Source organism: Astatotilapia calliptera, chromosome 2 (genome assembly GCF_900246225.1).
Source record: "Astatotilapia calliptera chromosome 2, fAstCal1.2, whole genome shotgun sequence".
NCBI classification, from domain to species: Eukaryota; Metazoa; Chordata; class Actinopteri; order Cichliformes; family Cichlidae; genus Astatotilapia; species Astatotilapia calliptera.
Window position 1 is genome coordinate 34,441,446 of NC_039303.1, and position 14,096 is coordinate 34,455,541.

The 14,096-nt window shown below is 40.4% G+C and overlaps 1 protein-coding gene across 6 annotated transcripts in view; it reads right to left on the reverse strand.

The window, feature by feature from the left end:
• Window positions 1-14,096, reverse strand: part of drp2 (dystrophin related protein 2) — a 111,339-nt gene that overhangs the window by 11,513 nt on the left and 85,730 nt on the right. For all 6 annotated transcript variants that reach the window (XM_026145344.1, XM_026145307.1, XM_026145334.1 and 3 more), the window contains exons 13-18: window positions 11,301-11,386; window positions 9,414-9,571; window positions 7,248-7,414; window positions 5,909-6,020; window positions 4,926-5,062; window positions 3,662-3,727 (exon numbers count right to left, since the gene is read on the reverse strand). In XM_026145344.1, the coding sequence (XP_026001129.1) occupies window positions 3,662-3,727; window positions 4,926-5,062; window positions 5,909-6,020; window positions 7,248-7,414; window positions 9,414-9,571; window positions 11,301-11,386 (726 nt within the window). The remainder of the gene's footprint in view (window positions 1-3,661; window positions 3,728-4,925; window positions 5,063-5,908; window positions 6,021-7,247; window positions 7,415-9,413; window positions 9,572-11,300; window positions 11,387-14,096) is intronic.

A 14,096-nucleotide genomic window follows, 5' to 3' on the forward strand; every position in this document is an offset into this window, starting at 1 on the left:
GGGGAACTTAATGGCAATCCACGCCTCCACACACTCATACACAAGATATGCACTAATATTGAAATCTTAATCTTATATTAACATTCATATTGTTATATTACTGTTCATATTGTTTATTGCACTTTCCTGTGCTATGAAATTGCATGAAATTGAATTGAGAGTGAGAGAGGACGTGCGAGAGGAGGAAGCAGATGCACTGTGTTTTTTACTGACTGTTCTAACCTGAAACTTCAAGTACTCTTCCTCTGAGATGACTGTAGAATATGCGGCATGGATTGTGTTTTTATCATTTTGCTTTTTTTCAGAATTTTGTTTATTTCTATGTTTATTGTAGTAGAGTAAGCCATGGGCAAATCTTCATCTGCAGTCCCTGGCCATGTTTTTAAGGTTGTCATTTGTGCTTAGAAACATATAATCATTTATATGCTGATGAAAGAGCGCACTCTTGTCTTGTTTTGCCGTGCAGTTGGTGGTTTTGTGTTCCAGCAGGGTTTGTGCCTAGATAAACCCAATCCCCCCCCCCCCCCCCCCCCCCCCCCACACACACACACACACAATATGCCATCATAAAGGAAAAATATTAGACAAACTGAACTGACAGAGATTTTATCCAAACTTGAAACTGAAAATTCAAAGAACTCAAATAAGAACAATTTCCCCCTTTTATCTTACATTAACTGACAGTAAAAGTAAGGAAGGAAGTAAAAAAAAAGGTAACGGAGAATGAAATAAAGATCTCCTCTTGCTGCCAGAGTACAAATAAAATAACACCACCACAATAAAGCGTGTCTACTCTTATTATGATGGTGCTCAGATGATGCTGGAACATACGAGTGGGCTTACACAGTTCTCCTTTTTGTGAATAAATGTGCGACTGCCTATTCTCATTTAGAGCCATTTGCAATTCTTTATAATTCATTGCATTCTCATTTGCCCATTCATTCATGCACAGTCCCAAACATATGCAGTGAATGCAATGGCCTGAGCATTGAAACCACTGGCGTTGCCGTTGCTCGTCTTGCTGAAGACATCTGTATACGTGCATGGCATGAATTACCATGTATATCACTCCCAACACACCTGCCTTATATATTATTTACAGGTAGAAAGAAAGGAGAAGGAAAGGAGCAATCTTGTTGCTAATGTATGAATAAAACAGTCACTATTGCCATACATAAGTTCTGTCTACTTGTTTTTTTTTGATAGTTCTCAGTGAGAACATATGAGTCAGCTCACTGCTGTCTTTTTTCTTCTGTCGAACTGTAGCACCATCGATTTAGAAGCGTTTATCATCCCTTATAATTCATTCATTTTTTCCTTTTGCCCATTCACTCATGCACAGACAAAAACATAACAGGAGACCTTTAAAACAGTTTGGGGTTCATTTTTCTTGCTCAGATCCCATCAATACATGTGGATGGAAAAAGCTGAAAACCCCCCGCATTAGTATGTAATTCACCAGAGCTAACAAAGGGCTCGAGATGGCAAGTTGGGCAAAAACACCTCTCGGATTTGAACTCAGTAAAACTAAATTGTACAAAGCTATACAGCAATCAGTTTTTTAGTGCTTACCAATAAACCTACACTTAAAACGTTCATGTTACAACACTGAAAAACACCTGGTGTGTAATATTAAATGGTTGATAAGATAATGATAACAGCATAACAGCTTGACCCATTTGTGTGGATATAGAGTTAGACATATAAACATCTGTGTAAAGAATTGTATTCACTGTTGAACACATTTAGGAATAATTTGTAGAAAGGTTTTTGTTTTACTATTGCAAATAAACAAATTGATGCTAGTAATGAGTGTTGCACATGTATTGAAAGTGTTATGCAGCTTTTAGTGCCTCTGTGCTGAAACCAAGCACCACAATGGGGATGAAAGGTGATTTAAGTGACTTTGAACGTGGTATGGTTGTTGATGCCAGATAGGCTGGTGTAAGTATTGCAGAAACTGCTGATATACTTGGATTTTCCCCACGCAACCATCTCTAGGGTTTAAAGAGAATGGTCTGAAAGTAAGAAAAATATCCAGTGAGTGGCAGCTCTCTGGGCAAACATGCCTTGTTGATATCAGAGGTCAGAGAAGAATGAATAGACCTCTTTGAGATGTTATAAAGACAGCAATAACTCTAAAGAACTGCTAGTTACACACAACCATACTAGGTATTATCTTAGTACTGCTGACAATGAGTTCACTGTACTCAAATGACCTTCACAGCCACCAGATCTCAGTCATAGATCATCTTAGGGGTGTGGTAGAGCTGGTGACGTGTGATCCTATCATGTCAATATGGATCAAAATCACTGAAGAATGTTTCCTTGCTGAATATTTGCCACAAAATGATTAAGTAAGTATGGAGACAATGTGCGTTGTGTACTACTGAACCACATTATAGTGTCTCATCAATATGAGACACCATTTATTAATTTGAAAGATAAATCATTTAACTATTTTGGGACTCCATTGCTGGTGAGGAGCCCAAAGTCATTATTTTATATGCAGAAAACAGACATGAGAAACATATATAGTTTAAAGACATGCGAAATTATTATGGTACAATGAAACAATGTTTGCTTCTGAGAAAATGTTTCCAACTGTGCACATTTTTCTAAAATATTCTCAGGAGATTGAAAATTTGCAAATAAATGTGTCTTACTTTTACCAAATTAGATTGTTGTCTGAGGTACATGACCGCTTTTCCCACTTTCTTTATTTGTTGTTTATTTCTGTGATAGTGGCAGCTACAATTACAGAATGAAACTACTTGAGACCAATATGACTGAACAGCCTTTTCAGAAAATTGTAGCATGACTGAAAACAAATTATTGAATCCAAGATGACAAAATAGAAAATATGTTAAAGAATAAGAGAAAAGGGGTTAGATACCTATAAAAAGCAGCAAAATAGGGTGGGAGACAAAAGAAGAGAGAGATTGCAGATAGCAAAAGGAAAAAAAGGGGCAAAGAAGATATAGGAGGAGGGAAAAGGGAAGAGATAAAGGGGGTAAAGAGGACAATTGTACTTGCTTTCTCTTTGGTGCATATTCCCTATGTTTTGGCAGTGTGTGAAGCAGTTGTGTGTAAGAGCCTAGGGGAAACAATACACAGTGGCACACTTACCAAAACACACACACATATACACGCACACACACACGTGCATGCACACTGCACTGTGGGCAGAGCTGCCAGGAGTGTGGGAGTCCAGTGGTGTGCCCTGTATGCTGTCAAACAGACACTAAGCCACACCGACAGCTCCCAGGTGACCAATGGGCTCACTGCCCCAGTAAGTGACAAGCTGCTAGGCACGCTGAGCCCTGCTGACCTCTACACACACGTACACACACACACGTACACACAATGGTCACAAACTTCACTGTGTTTGTGTGGCGCATAAGAGTGAAGGAAACCGCTGGGTAATACAGCCTCTATCCTAGCTGGAGTACAGTGCACAACGCAGACAAATCAATACCTCAATTAGAGTGTGGCAAAGACTAAAGGGTGAGAGAACAGAAAGGGGAGAAGAAGAGGGAAAAGTGGGGTGGAGTGAATGTATGTAAGGGGGTGGGCGGGAAGGGGGTGGTTGATTTGGAGAATGGAAAGAAGACTCTGTAGTAATGATTTGATAGATAGCACAGTGCAGAAAGCCACATACCTGCTGGCATAATGTTCAATCCTGCTGTGTGTGTCTGCATGGGGCAGCTTGGGCGAGGAGCACGGTCTGGGAACAAAAGGCGCCACCGTCAATACTTCACAGATGCAATTTTTAACTCTTTCAAAACATGAACGTGTGGCTGCAGAAAAGCAAAACTGAAAAATTAGCATTCTACTACTACTACTACTACCACTGCAACAAACCAAAGAGACTTCAGGAAAAACTTTATTTAGGGAAGCACAAAGGGATTCTGACAGAGGTCCGGTGATTTTACAGGAAGAATGTGTGATGGTTTTGAAAGCCATCATCTCTGGCTTGTGAGTGGGCTGCATAAGTAATGAGTTGATCAGAAGATTAGGAGCGAGGACATCTGTATAGTAAGCTCTTTTTAACAAAATGGCTTTATGCACTAAGAATCTTGAGTATGTGAAGGCACAGCATGATGTTGATCATAATGCTGCCCTAAATTGAGGGGTACAGAAAAAAAGCCCTTCCTGACACGTAATGAAAGCTGCTGCATTTATTCGTTGAATATATTTCATCTCTAAATATGAAGGTCAAGCATTGTTTCCAATTATTTTTCCATTTTGTGCCCTAGGCAAATTTATGGATTAGTATGTTTTTATGTATTATAATTATATGCTGCTGCAAAATGACATTGCCGAGATGTAATCTTCAACCAAAAGCACTTTATCATATGACTGAGATCTTAGCTGGAAAAAGGCAATTTAATGGTCTTCACTTTGTCTGACGAGGGCAGGCTTAATGTCGCAAGGTCAGGACCATACCTTTTTAATAAGCTCCTATTATAACCATATACTGAATCTTTAGCTCTAGCTCATTGTTAGTTGGCAGGACAGATATTCCTTTATCCTTATTTGTTGGACATTTATAAAATAGTCATAAAAGATGACCATAAAAATGGGCCAAAACCTGGACCCATAATTGTGTAAATCATCCTGGGTACATCGTAGCCTGAAGCAATGCTTCACGATGATCTAATGGATGCTAGTCTCATTGCCTGTTTCCCACTTTAAATGAGACTCAGTCATGTGAACAGTGCTCCCGAGCCAGAATGAGATCACAGGACTAACATTATTTTAATCCTGAACACAGAGCTTTCTCTTTAACCCATCTGAGTGAGTCAGCATGATAATTAGCCTGCAACAGCAGGAGTATGTATGGGTGTAACAGTGAGTCAGTGAGGGACAGATGACAGGAGAGAGATGACTGTGTTCTGTGTGTGTTTATGTGCAGGACTCACGTCTCTGAGGTATCAGCTTCCAGCACTGACTGCACTGGCAGGTAACCTCTCTGCGGGTGCTTCGTGAAGTACTGCTTTGATCTGAACTTGTTCTTCAGAGTCTTGGCAAAGTCCCTCATCTTTTCTCCTGAGGTTGTCTGTAGTGTGATTTAGGTGCACATGGGGTAAGTGGGTAAAGTTGAGGTGATGGGTGGGAGACAATTTATACAACTTTAGTTTTCTTGGAAATGTTGCGTTCTCCAACATTACCTCATTTAAAATGTATCCAGTCTGCCTTGAAGCCGGTTTGTTTTGACTTTACCAACTTTTTTCCACACTGTGCTTTTTCATTCAGTTTCTACTGCTGTTCTCTGTCGATCCTTTATATTTTGTCTAAACTCTCGCCTCTTTTTTCCCCCCTCTCTGATTCTCTTTCCTACTCTCTCAATCAGTGTAGAAATCTATGGGCGCCTGCCTGCCTAGCTGGTGGGGAAAAAACTGCAGCTAGCAAACATAAAATATTGTCCACTGAGAAAAAAAACACATTGTACGGATGGCCCCTTGCCATATTTTGCAGCTTGGAATTGATTAAAGATTTAATCTGGCACCATCTCAGTACACTCCAGCACTCCAGCAACAGTGCAACAGCTACTCATTTAGAATGAACTCGACTTTGGACAATGTACATGCACTTGTTTAAGACTTTGGTCTTATTGGAGTTTTGTGCTCCAAATCCCACTTTATGTGCACCGTTCAAGTCAAAAGGATATTGCTGCTGAGTAGTGCTCAGTCTCTGCATACTACAGATAACTATAAGGATATGTAACAGTATTATAGATGATAGAGTCCGTACAGTGGAAAGGTGCCTAATCCATGTCTGGCAGCAGAAATCAGGAGACAGGAGTACATTTTTTTCCCTTTTCGTTGGAGTACAGCTGGGCTCTATCCATCACTAGGAACTTGAATTTGTATTCCGTAAGAGCACTAGCTAATGTTTGTCTTACTGGTGTATAGTACTCCATGATGGGGTAGTGCAGCTTCTTTCCCTTGGTTGTGCGCCCGGTTAGAAAACATGTCTGGCAGATGTCCACATTGAACTGCTTCAGACTGCGATACCTGTCAAGATCAATATAAAAGAGAGGCTCAACTGATGTTTGCAAGAGAACCAGACAGAGTAGAGTGGCTCAGTGTGTGTAGTTGTGTTATCCTGCTGTTGGGACATAAATCTGTTTACACCGTCACGCTGAGACCTTTTGGGGGTTTTTCTTCAAAGTGACAAAAACCCCCCAAAAAACGAGTGCAGAGAAAATAATGGTTTGTGTGTCTAATCTTATCTAAATAAGACGAATGACGCATTCAAATTGCTTTCAGTTTTGTGCTTTGTGCATGAATGTGAAATAGTAACTGCTATTATTACATATAGACGTGCACATACATCACTTATATTCTTCACAACATTTGATGAAAATAAACAATATTAATACTCAGAGAGACTTCAAACGACATCCTGCATTATATTAATTTTTTGGGCCAGTTTTGTTCAGAAACCTTCAAGCGTGATGCTAATACTATAGTATCTGCAATGGAGTGTGCAGCTTTTCCTCATTATCTCTCATCATTTTTATTATAAACTAGATTTTCCAGCATTTCCATTCTGAAATGGACTTTTAATTCTGTAATAAACTCAAGTTTAGAATTTGTAGGTAATAAAGTGCAAAAAGATCCTAGGGTGATTATTTTAGATATATCAGAGGCACATGCAGGCTCACAAAGCAGAGTTCAATATAGTTTGGTGTTAAAGTTTTTGGTGTCGGTGGTGTATGGTTGTTGCACAGGTTGTTGGGCAAGGATGCTAGAACCAACATATCCTATCAAATCAGGAACATCATGAAGAAGCGGAAGCTGCACAGACAAAGACTGGAAGAGCACTTGGATACTCCCACTTCTCAGGTGCAGCCACTTCTCTGACAACCCACCCAGGCTGCTGCTGGAAGTAAACTGCGAGAAGCAGGAAGTGTAGATGGTGGGCCGTCGCACAGTTTACTGCTTATATCCTAGTTTTTCATAGGCAGCTGAAAAACAGCTCTTTCTAAATAATGTATAAGGTGGTCGATATGATGCGCTCTAGCAGAACCAGGTTCATTCTTGAGTCTTTGCTTTATGTTTCCTACTTATTATTTGGATTGTTGGTTGACTATTTGTCTTATAGCATGCGCTGTATGTTTCTCATTGCTATGCTGCAGTTGACTGATTGATTTTGATTTCCTTTTAATTAGCCCATATCACTTCAGATCCATATTTATCATTTTATGCAGTACATCTTTGCACATAACACTTGCCTACCTGAAGCCCTTTATGGGACATTGCTTGCAGACGTAGCATTTGGCCTGGTGCTTTGTTGACTCTGCAGCAGCCACTCGGTGAAGCACAGGCAGCCAAACCATGGACTGCGGCTCAAGGCTCATCCACTCCAGGAAGTGAGACACCTCAATAGCGGGTTTCCCTGGGGCCTGAAAAAGGAAGATTAGGGGAGGAAAGAAGCGCAGAAGACTGTAAACAATCCAAATATAGACCAGCAGCAAGTGAGATATGTAAAGTAATTAAAGAAGAAAGTATGTTTCCTTTGCTAACCTACTCGCACAAGGAGTATTGTTTTGCTGAAAATAAGGACTCAAAGAGAATAGAAAAGATAAGAGCGGGACAAAGAGCATGAAAGAAAAGGTAAACCGCTTTGAGATATCTTTCGCTTTTATGCAACAACCTAAACAGTTATAGAGCCACAGTAAAAGAGACATAAATTTAGTTTCTGTGTACACTGCATGTTTGTGGGTTCTCTGTCTCTCCAGCAGATAGCTTGTTGGGAATTCCAGAAAGTGGGATAAAAAGGAAGTCAACCTAATAAAAGAATGACTCGCCAAGCGCTTAAAATCCATGATGTGCTAAATTCTCATTAAGTCTGCATCAGAGATGCATTAAGAGGTTGATTTCCCTGGGGCTCCCTCCACTGCTCAGGCAGGGTAACATAATAAATGTGTGCGTGTATGTGCACTGATCACACAGACTGTGAGGTGTACAGAGGTGTAGAGTCTCCAGGGGATGAAGGAGCTTCTCTCTGTTAGTAGCCAGCTTTGCTCCATGTGGGAGGTCAAATAGCAGCCCCTTGCATACCGAACACCTGGAACTGGCGCTGACTATGCTGTGCATGCCGCTGCATCGCAAAGAGGCACACAGCAGATGGGATGTTTTAAATACCAGCAGGGAAAATAGAGTGATAAACATCCAGTTATCCACGAGAACGCCTCACAATGTGGCAATTAAACAACATGGACTTCTACAATACATCACTTTTGGCAGGATATGAAAATTGTTACGGAAAGAGTTTTTCCCATAAACTTACACATAAAGTAACACCTTCAGCAAACACTTCTATTGTGTAGAAGCCTGTGTTTATATACGAAAAGTGATGCCCCACAAAGTGATCTACCTCACTTTCAAAGTCAAGTGGTAAACAGGCAAATGGGTCACCCCCAAATTCACATTAAATTCATATTTTAGCTACAACTAAATGCCCTGGCATGGAGCAAGTAGAGAAAGGAATTGATTTTAATCAGCCGTAGCTGATACAGCAAGCATGGGCCAGAATAGAGCGTGTATAATTAGAACCTGCTTTGAAAATGAGGGAATTAAAAGGCCATCATTCAGGAAAAAAAACAAAAACTGTCCTCTTCCTAATAACTCAGTAATTACCTGAGGTCCCAAATTGAATGTCATGCCTTAAAGCTCTTGAAACCTACACCACGTATGCAAATTCAGACAAATTTAGAACATGTAAAAGACACAAAGCATCTTCTTGCTACTTGATGTGCTAGTCACATCACGTATTGTCTAACCCTGACCCTGTAATAATGTGTTTGGTGTAGTTTCTGGCTTTTTTCGGCACAGCAGATTAATGTGTCTACTTACTATAGATGTGCACGGAGAATCTTTTTCTTTGTAGGAATTAAAAATGTGCTAATGTCAGTAAAACACAACTTTGCAAATCTGGCAGCTTCTGATGTGAGTCGTGACACGGTTTTATTTTTATATGTGGGTTTTTATGGAACTCATCCACCAGCAAATGTTTAATTTTGGCATTCATTTTTCTCTATTTGTAATGCCGCTTTGGTGTAGACAAATTCAATTCGGAATAATTAGAGGTCTTTAATTATTTTCCTGGAGATTAATAAGTGGTTTTAAAAAATGATTGCATTACAATTAAGTTTTCAAGGTGTCTTTCAAATTCCTCATGGTAGCAATTAAGGTATTGTTTCAAAAATTGAAACTAGCACTTATGTTACAGTGTGTGAATATGTTGAGGTATGAACAAAAAATTATCCACACAAAGGCCACAGCAGCAGGATTTGAATTGACATCTCCTCCAACACATGTTTATGTATCAGCAAACTGTGCATGCTTTGTTGCTTTTCTCTGGATTTCCTTGAGCGTGCATGCATGCGAGCGTGTCCTCACCATGCGGAAGCAGCTACGGACACTTGGCTCCACATTGCTGCCCCCAAAAGCAGCAACTTCACCCAACTGGCGGGGGATCTGAATGGCTTCGTGGAGCAGCAGGCTGAGGTGACGCTGGTCTGTTAAACCTCCTGGAGCAGACACCTGGCGGAATAAGTCTGCAAAATGTTTATTAATTAGAATTATTTAAACTGATTATACAGCAGCGCTGTCTAAAAATGTAAATTATGAATTAAATCTCAAATGAAAGCACATTAGGGTAATTAAAAGAAATGGCATACTTCATTTAAAATGAGAGCATACACGCTGAGCAATAAAATATGGAATAGATGAAAAACTTTATTACCAATGGACCTCACATTTCAGATATAAGGTTTCCAAACAAAGCACTGTGGAATAATGTTTACTTTCATGACATACAGAGAGAGACAGAATTGGTATTAGTGGTCTGGCTGGTCAGCTTGGAGATGAAAGACCTGCATAAGTAGAGTCCTGCCAGGGTTTTGAATGAGATCTTTACGAAGCTAGCTGGGAGTCAGCCTGTCGCTGAGGAGATGAATGCTGACAGGCACAATGCCAGTACAGGCGTACCATGGATCCCTCTTGCCCATAACACCTGGGCAAGAGGACTAAATAAAGGCACATGTTAAACAGCCAGCACCATGTACACCCTCATAATTAGAACTCTGGTGTGTTGAAGTCAAAGTCAAACACTGAGCTGTTTAATTAAAAAAAGAGTTTGTTTGTTTTATTTTTTACATGATTTATAGAGAATACAGGATATTAAGTGTGCAGCCTGCAAATGTTGCAAACTTTGTAGTAAAACTGGGTTTGCTGCATGGGACAAAGATGGCTGATGACAGCACCCCATTAGGTTTTACAGATCAGGGGTAAAAACAATGAAAAAGTGTCCACTGCAGCCAGCGTCTGTACTTTTGATGCTGTATTTCCTGACCTTTGATTTTTGTTTTTTACACTGATACAAATGTCAAAGGACATAATCGAGGAAACACAAATTAAACATAACACTTAAGAATGCTGAAAAAGTAAAATAAAGTTGTATTTCTGTTACTAGAAGGTTGAGGACTCAGTAGTAATCACAAGTAGGATGCTTTCCAGAATTTATTTGTCAAGGTTGATGGAATTTGTATTTATTATTTATTTATATTTACTTTTATCTATCAATTATTTTGAAAATAGGAATTTAGTGACAAATATGGACTGGTTGAACCCCTTTAACCAAGAAAAGGGGGGCCTAACTCACCTCTGGGACCACTGAAGGAAAATCTGTTATCTTTCAGTCTTAGACCTGACACAGATGGTATGCCAGGCATAAATAATCTTGGCATAGGAGAGTGTGAGCATTTTTTTTTTCAAATCATGTATCAACTACAAGCTGCTCCAGCTCCAACCATTGTTAGTTCAAATGCTCCCTCACTATTTTACCAATACGTAAAGGTTAACTAACAGTTTCAGTATCTATCTATCTACCTACCTACCTATCTATAGATAACCAACCGTCTGATTAGCAGATGACCTGCTCCACCTCCTGACCTGCACTAATAAAATATTACAGCTTAATTTATGGTAAAAAAAAAAAAAAAAGATGCAGAAAAATCCTAAGATCTTTCCTAATTGACCTGTGAAAAAATGAATGAGAGCCATGAGAGTGTGCATGAATGGTGTCTTTGGCCAGCAATCCTTTTAAGGCTCCTGATGTACTTTGTACAAGTAAAAATGCCTTCTCCATAATGGAAGCAGAGTCATTTCCTCCATTAGAGTAAGTGGATGTCTTTATGTAATACTGGCAATCAGGCCGGTTTTGTTTTGGCTCATTGTTTGCAGTTGAGGAGATGCATTAGGCACATGAGCGAGCATCAGACTTACATTTGTACTTCTCTTGGACGTCTGCATTGCACAAGGTCACCAATCCCATCTTGAAGCTGAGAACTCGCATTTTGCCATTTCGAGCACTGCAGAAAGGAAAGCGAAAAAAAAAGTGTTCAAATGTGACAGTTTCTGAATGGTGAATAATCTCAAATCATGGCGCACTGGGTCATGATAATAAATTCATACGTTGCTTGAGCCCTGCTGGGAGGGACAAAGTGTGGAGGAATTACACGGGTCAAAAGAAGTGGAGTGTAGGTCAGTGCAGTAGTGTGAAATTGTATTAGAACATAATCAGAGTAACTAAAGGCACTACTGGGACTCGGTAAAGTATCGTGTCCATCGGTTTATGCCAAGAAGGGCAATAACAAGCTCATAACAACACAATGTCACTCAGAGACGTGCACGCTTATAGCGTAAACACATTCATAAATCACACTCACATTCAGTGAGCCTCAAAAGTGGTGCCCCAAGCTGAAATAATAGCCAATAATCAATTGCAAGTAGCGAGACCATCGACGTGGACAATGGTGTGTCCACCTTTTTTCTCAGTTTGAAATTTTAAAAATAAAAATTGAGTATAAGCTACCATACTTTGATCTGAGGGGCCAACACAACAACACTGTTCGCAGCCGGAAAGAATTTAGTGCCGAGCTGAGCACCATTGGCACAAACCGGGCTTATCAAATTAACATTTGAAACGCTAAGTGAGAAATCAAGAACATCAAATTCATCGGAGAACTTCAAATCAATGATGTATGAAATTGAATCAAGAATGGAGAATTCTCAGAAGTAAACATTGATGCTATAGATGTGCTAGAAACAGGTACAGACACGGGACTAAGCTTCTAATTCACCAACGGGTCAAAATGTGAGGTAGAGAGATTTTTTCAGGCTAGACCACTACAGTCAAATGGAGTATTCATTCCCCTATTAGATTGAGGGCTGAAATTAGAGCACATGGGTACAACTGGCTGTCAACTCCTCTCACACATTTTCTGCTGTGTACCACATGCCATCTTCAATATGTACCCCAGCGCTGCTCTTCAGGCGACACTTCACTCCTACTCACCTTGCTAGTGCGGCATGTCTCTAGAGGACACATGTATGCTGCGATATACTGTAGGACACATTTCACTGAAAGAAAACGGCTGTAAAAATGGTCACGCAAACACACACACACCTCATTCACATTCCCCGCTGCTATCTATTGGAAAACAAAAAGCAATTACCGGAATTTATTCAGAAGGTAAAGTCCCTGATTGTCTCTCATTAGCAGCAAGTAGTTAAGAGCTACAGACTGCATTTACAGTCCTCGTGGGGTTATCCCTGGATTTCAGAGGCTGCTCTAAGGGGTTTCTCTTCGGAGAACAGCAGAAAATGGTCAATCAGGAACAAAGATGGGTGAGTGTTTGTGTCAAAGAGGATTTGTTTCGACTGTGTCTCAGAGGAGATGAATGGCTCTCTGCCTGGACAGTGTTATTGGAGGCTTTGTCACGATGTAGCTGTTTACAGATGTCTGTGGTTACATCAATGTGCAAACAGACTCTTGTTTATGACAATGACAAATTGTTCAAAATAGATTTTTTAGTAAGTTATGACATCACAAACAGTGACTGTGCATGCACTGTGTACCATATTTATTTAATTTGATCAGTCTAGTGACCTGATGCAATAACAGTAGTGCTGAATGAGACCTGGTTCTGCAAAATCCTGATATTATGGTCATCCTAGACCCATTTCAAGCCTTTAATACTATCCTACTCATTAAGAATTACATAAAGCATCAAGTAGTTGTAAGCAAGGATCCACTAGAGAGCAGCTGATATTCCAGATGGAAAATAAAAAACATTCAACAATCTAAGTGATTTACAGTTGCTATGTGAATTAAATCCATAGAGCCCCATATAGTCAATATAAAAGCCACAGTTTTGCCTCATTCACGGACATTCAGCAACATTGTGCTTCGAGCAACCAGTGCCTATATTGTAAGGATACTGATACTTCACTGTTGATGTTTTGTTTATATGAGCTTGGCACTGACTTAAAATATCCTGAACTGTGGGTATAATATGAAACTTTATGAGCATTATATGACAGAAATGAATGTGTCATTTATAATAAAAATGCTGCACTGCTTTGGCTTTACACTGCATGAATACTGACCTTTTCCCTCCATACATTATTCTTCCTTGTTAATACCTGCTACCAGCATTACCCACGAGGCAGCGGCACTACTGACAGTTTGGTTGGAGAGTCAGGTGTGGTCTCGTATTCGTTTTGTAAGCTCACTTCTTTTAACTCCATTCCTAAGAACTTTTTAAAAAAATTATATTTTCATTAATGCTTTCAAATTGGGCAGTTTCTCTTTGAAATCCCTGATATCCACCTTCCATCCATCCATCTTCATCCGCTTTATCCGGGCCGGGTCGCGGGGGCAACAGCCTAAGCAGAGAGGCCCAGACCTCCCTCTCCCTAGCCACCTCCTCTAGCTTATCCGGGGGAACACCAAGGCGTTCCCAGGCCAGCCGAGAGATATAATCTCTCCAGCGTGTCCTGGGTCTGCCCCGGGGCCTCCTCCCGGTGGGACATGCCCCGAACACCTCGCCCAGGAGGCATCCTTGTCAAATGCCCGAACCACCTCAGCTGGCTCCTTTCGATGTGGAGCAGCAGCTGCTCTACTCTGAGCCCCTCCCGGATGGCCGAACTTCTCACCCTATCTCTAAGGGAGAGGCCAGCCACCCTTCGGAGGAAGCTCATTTCTGCCGCTTGTATCCGCGATCTCGTTCTTTCGGT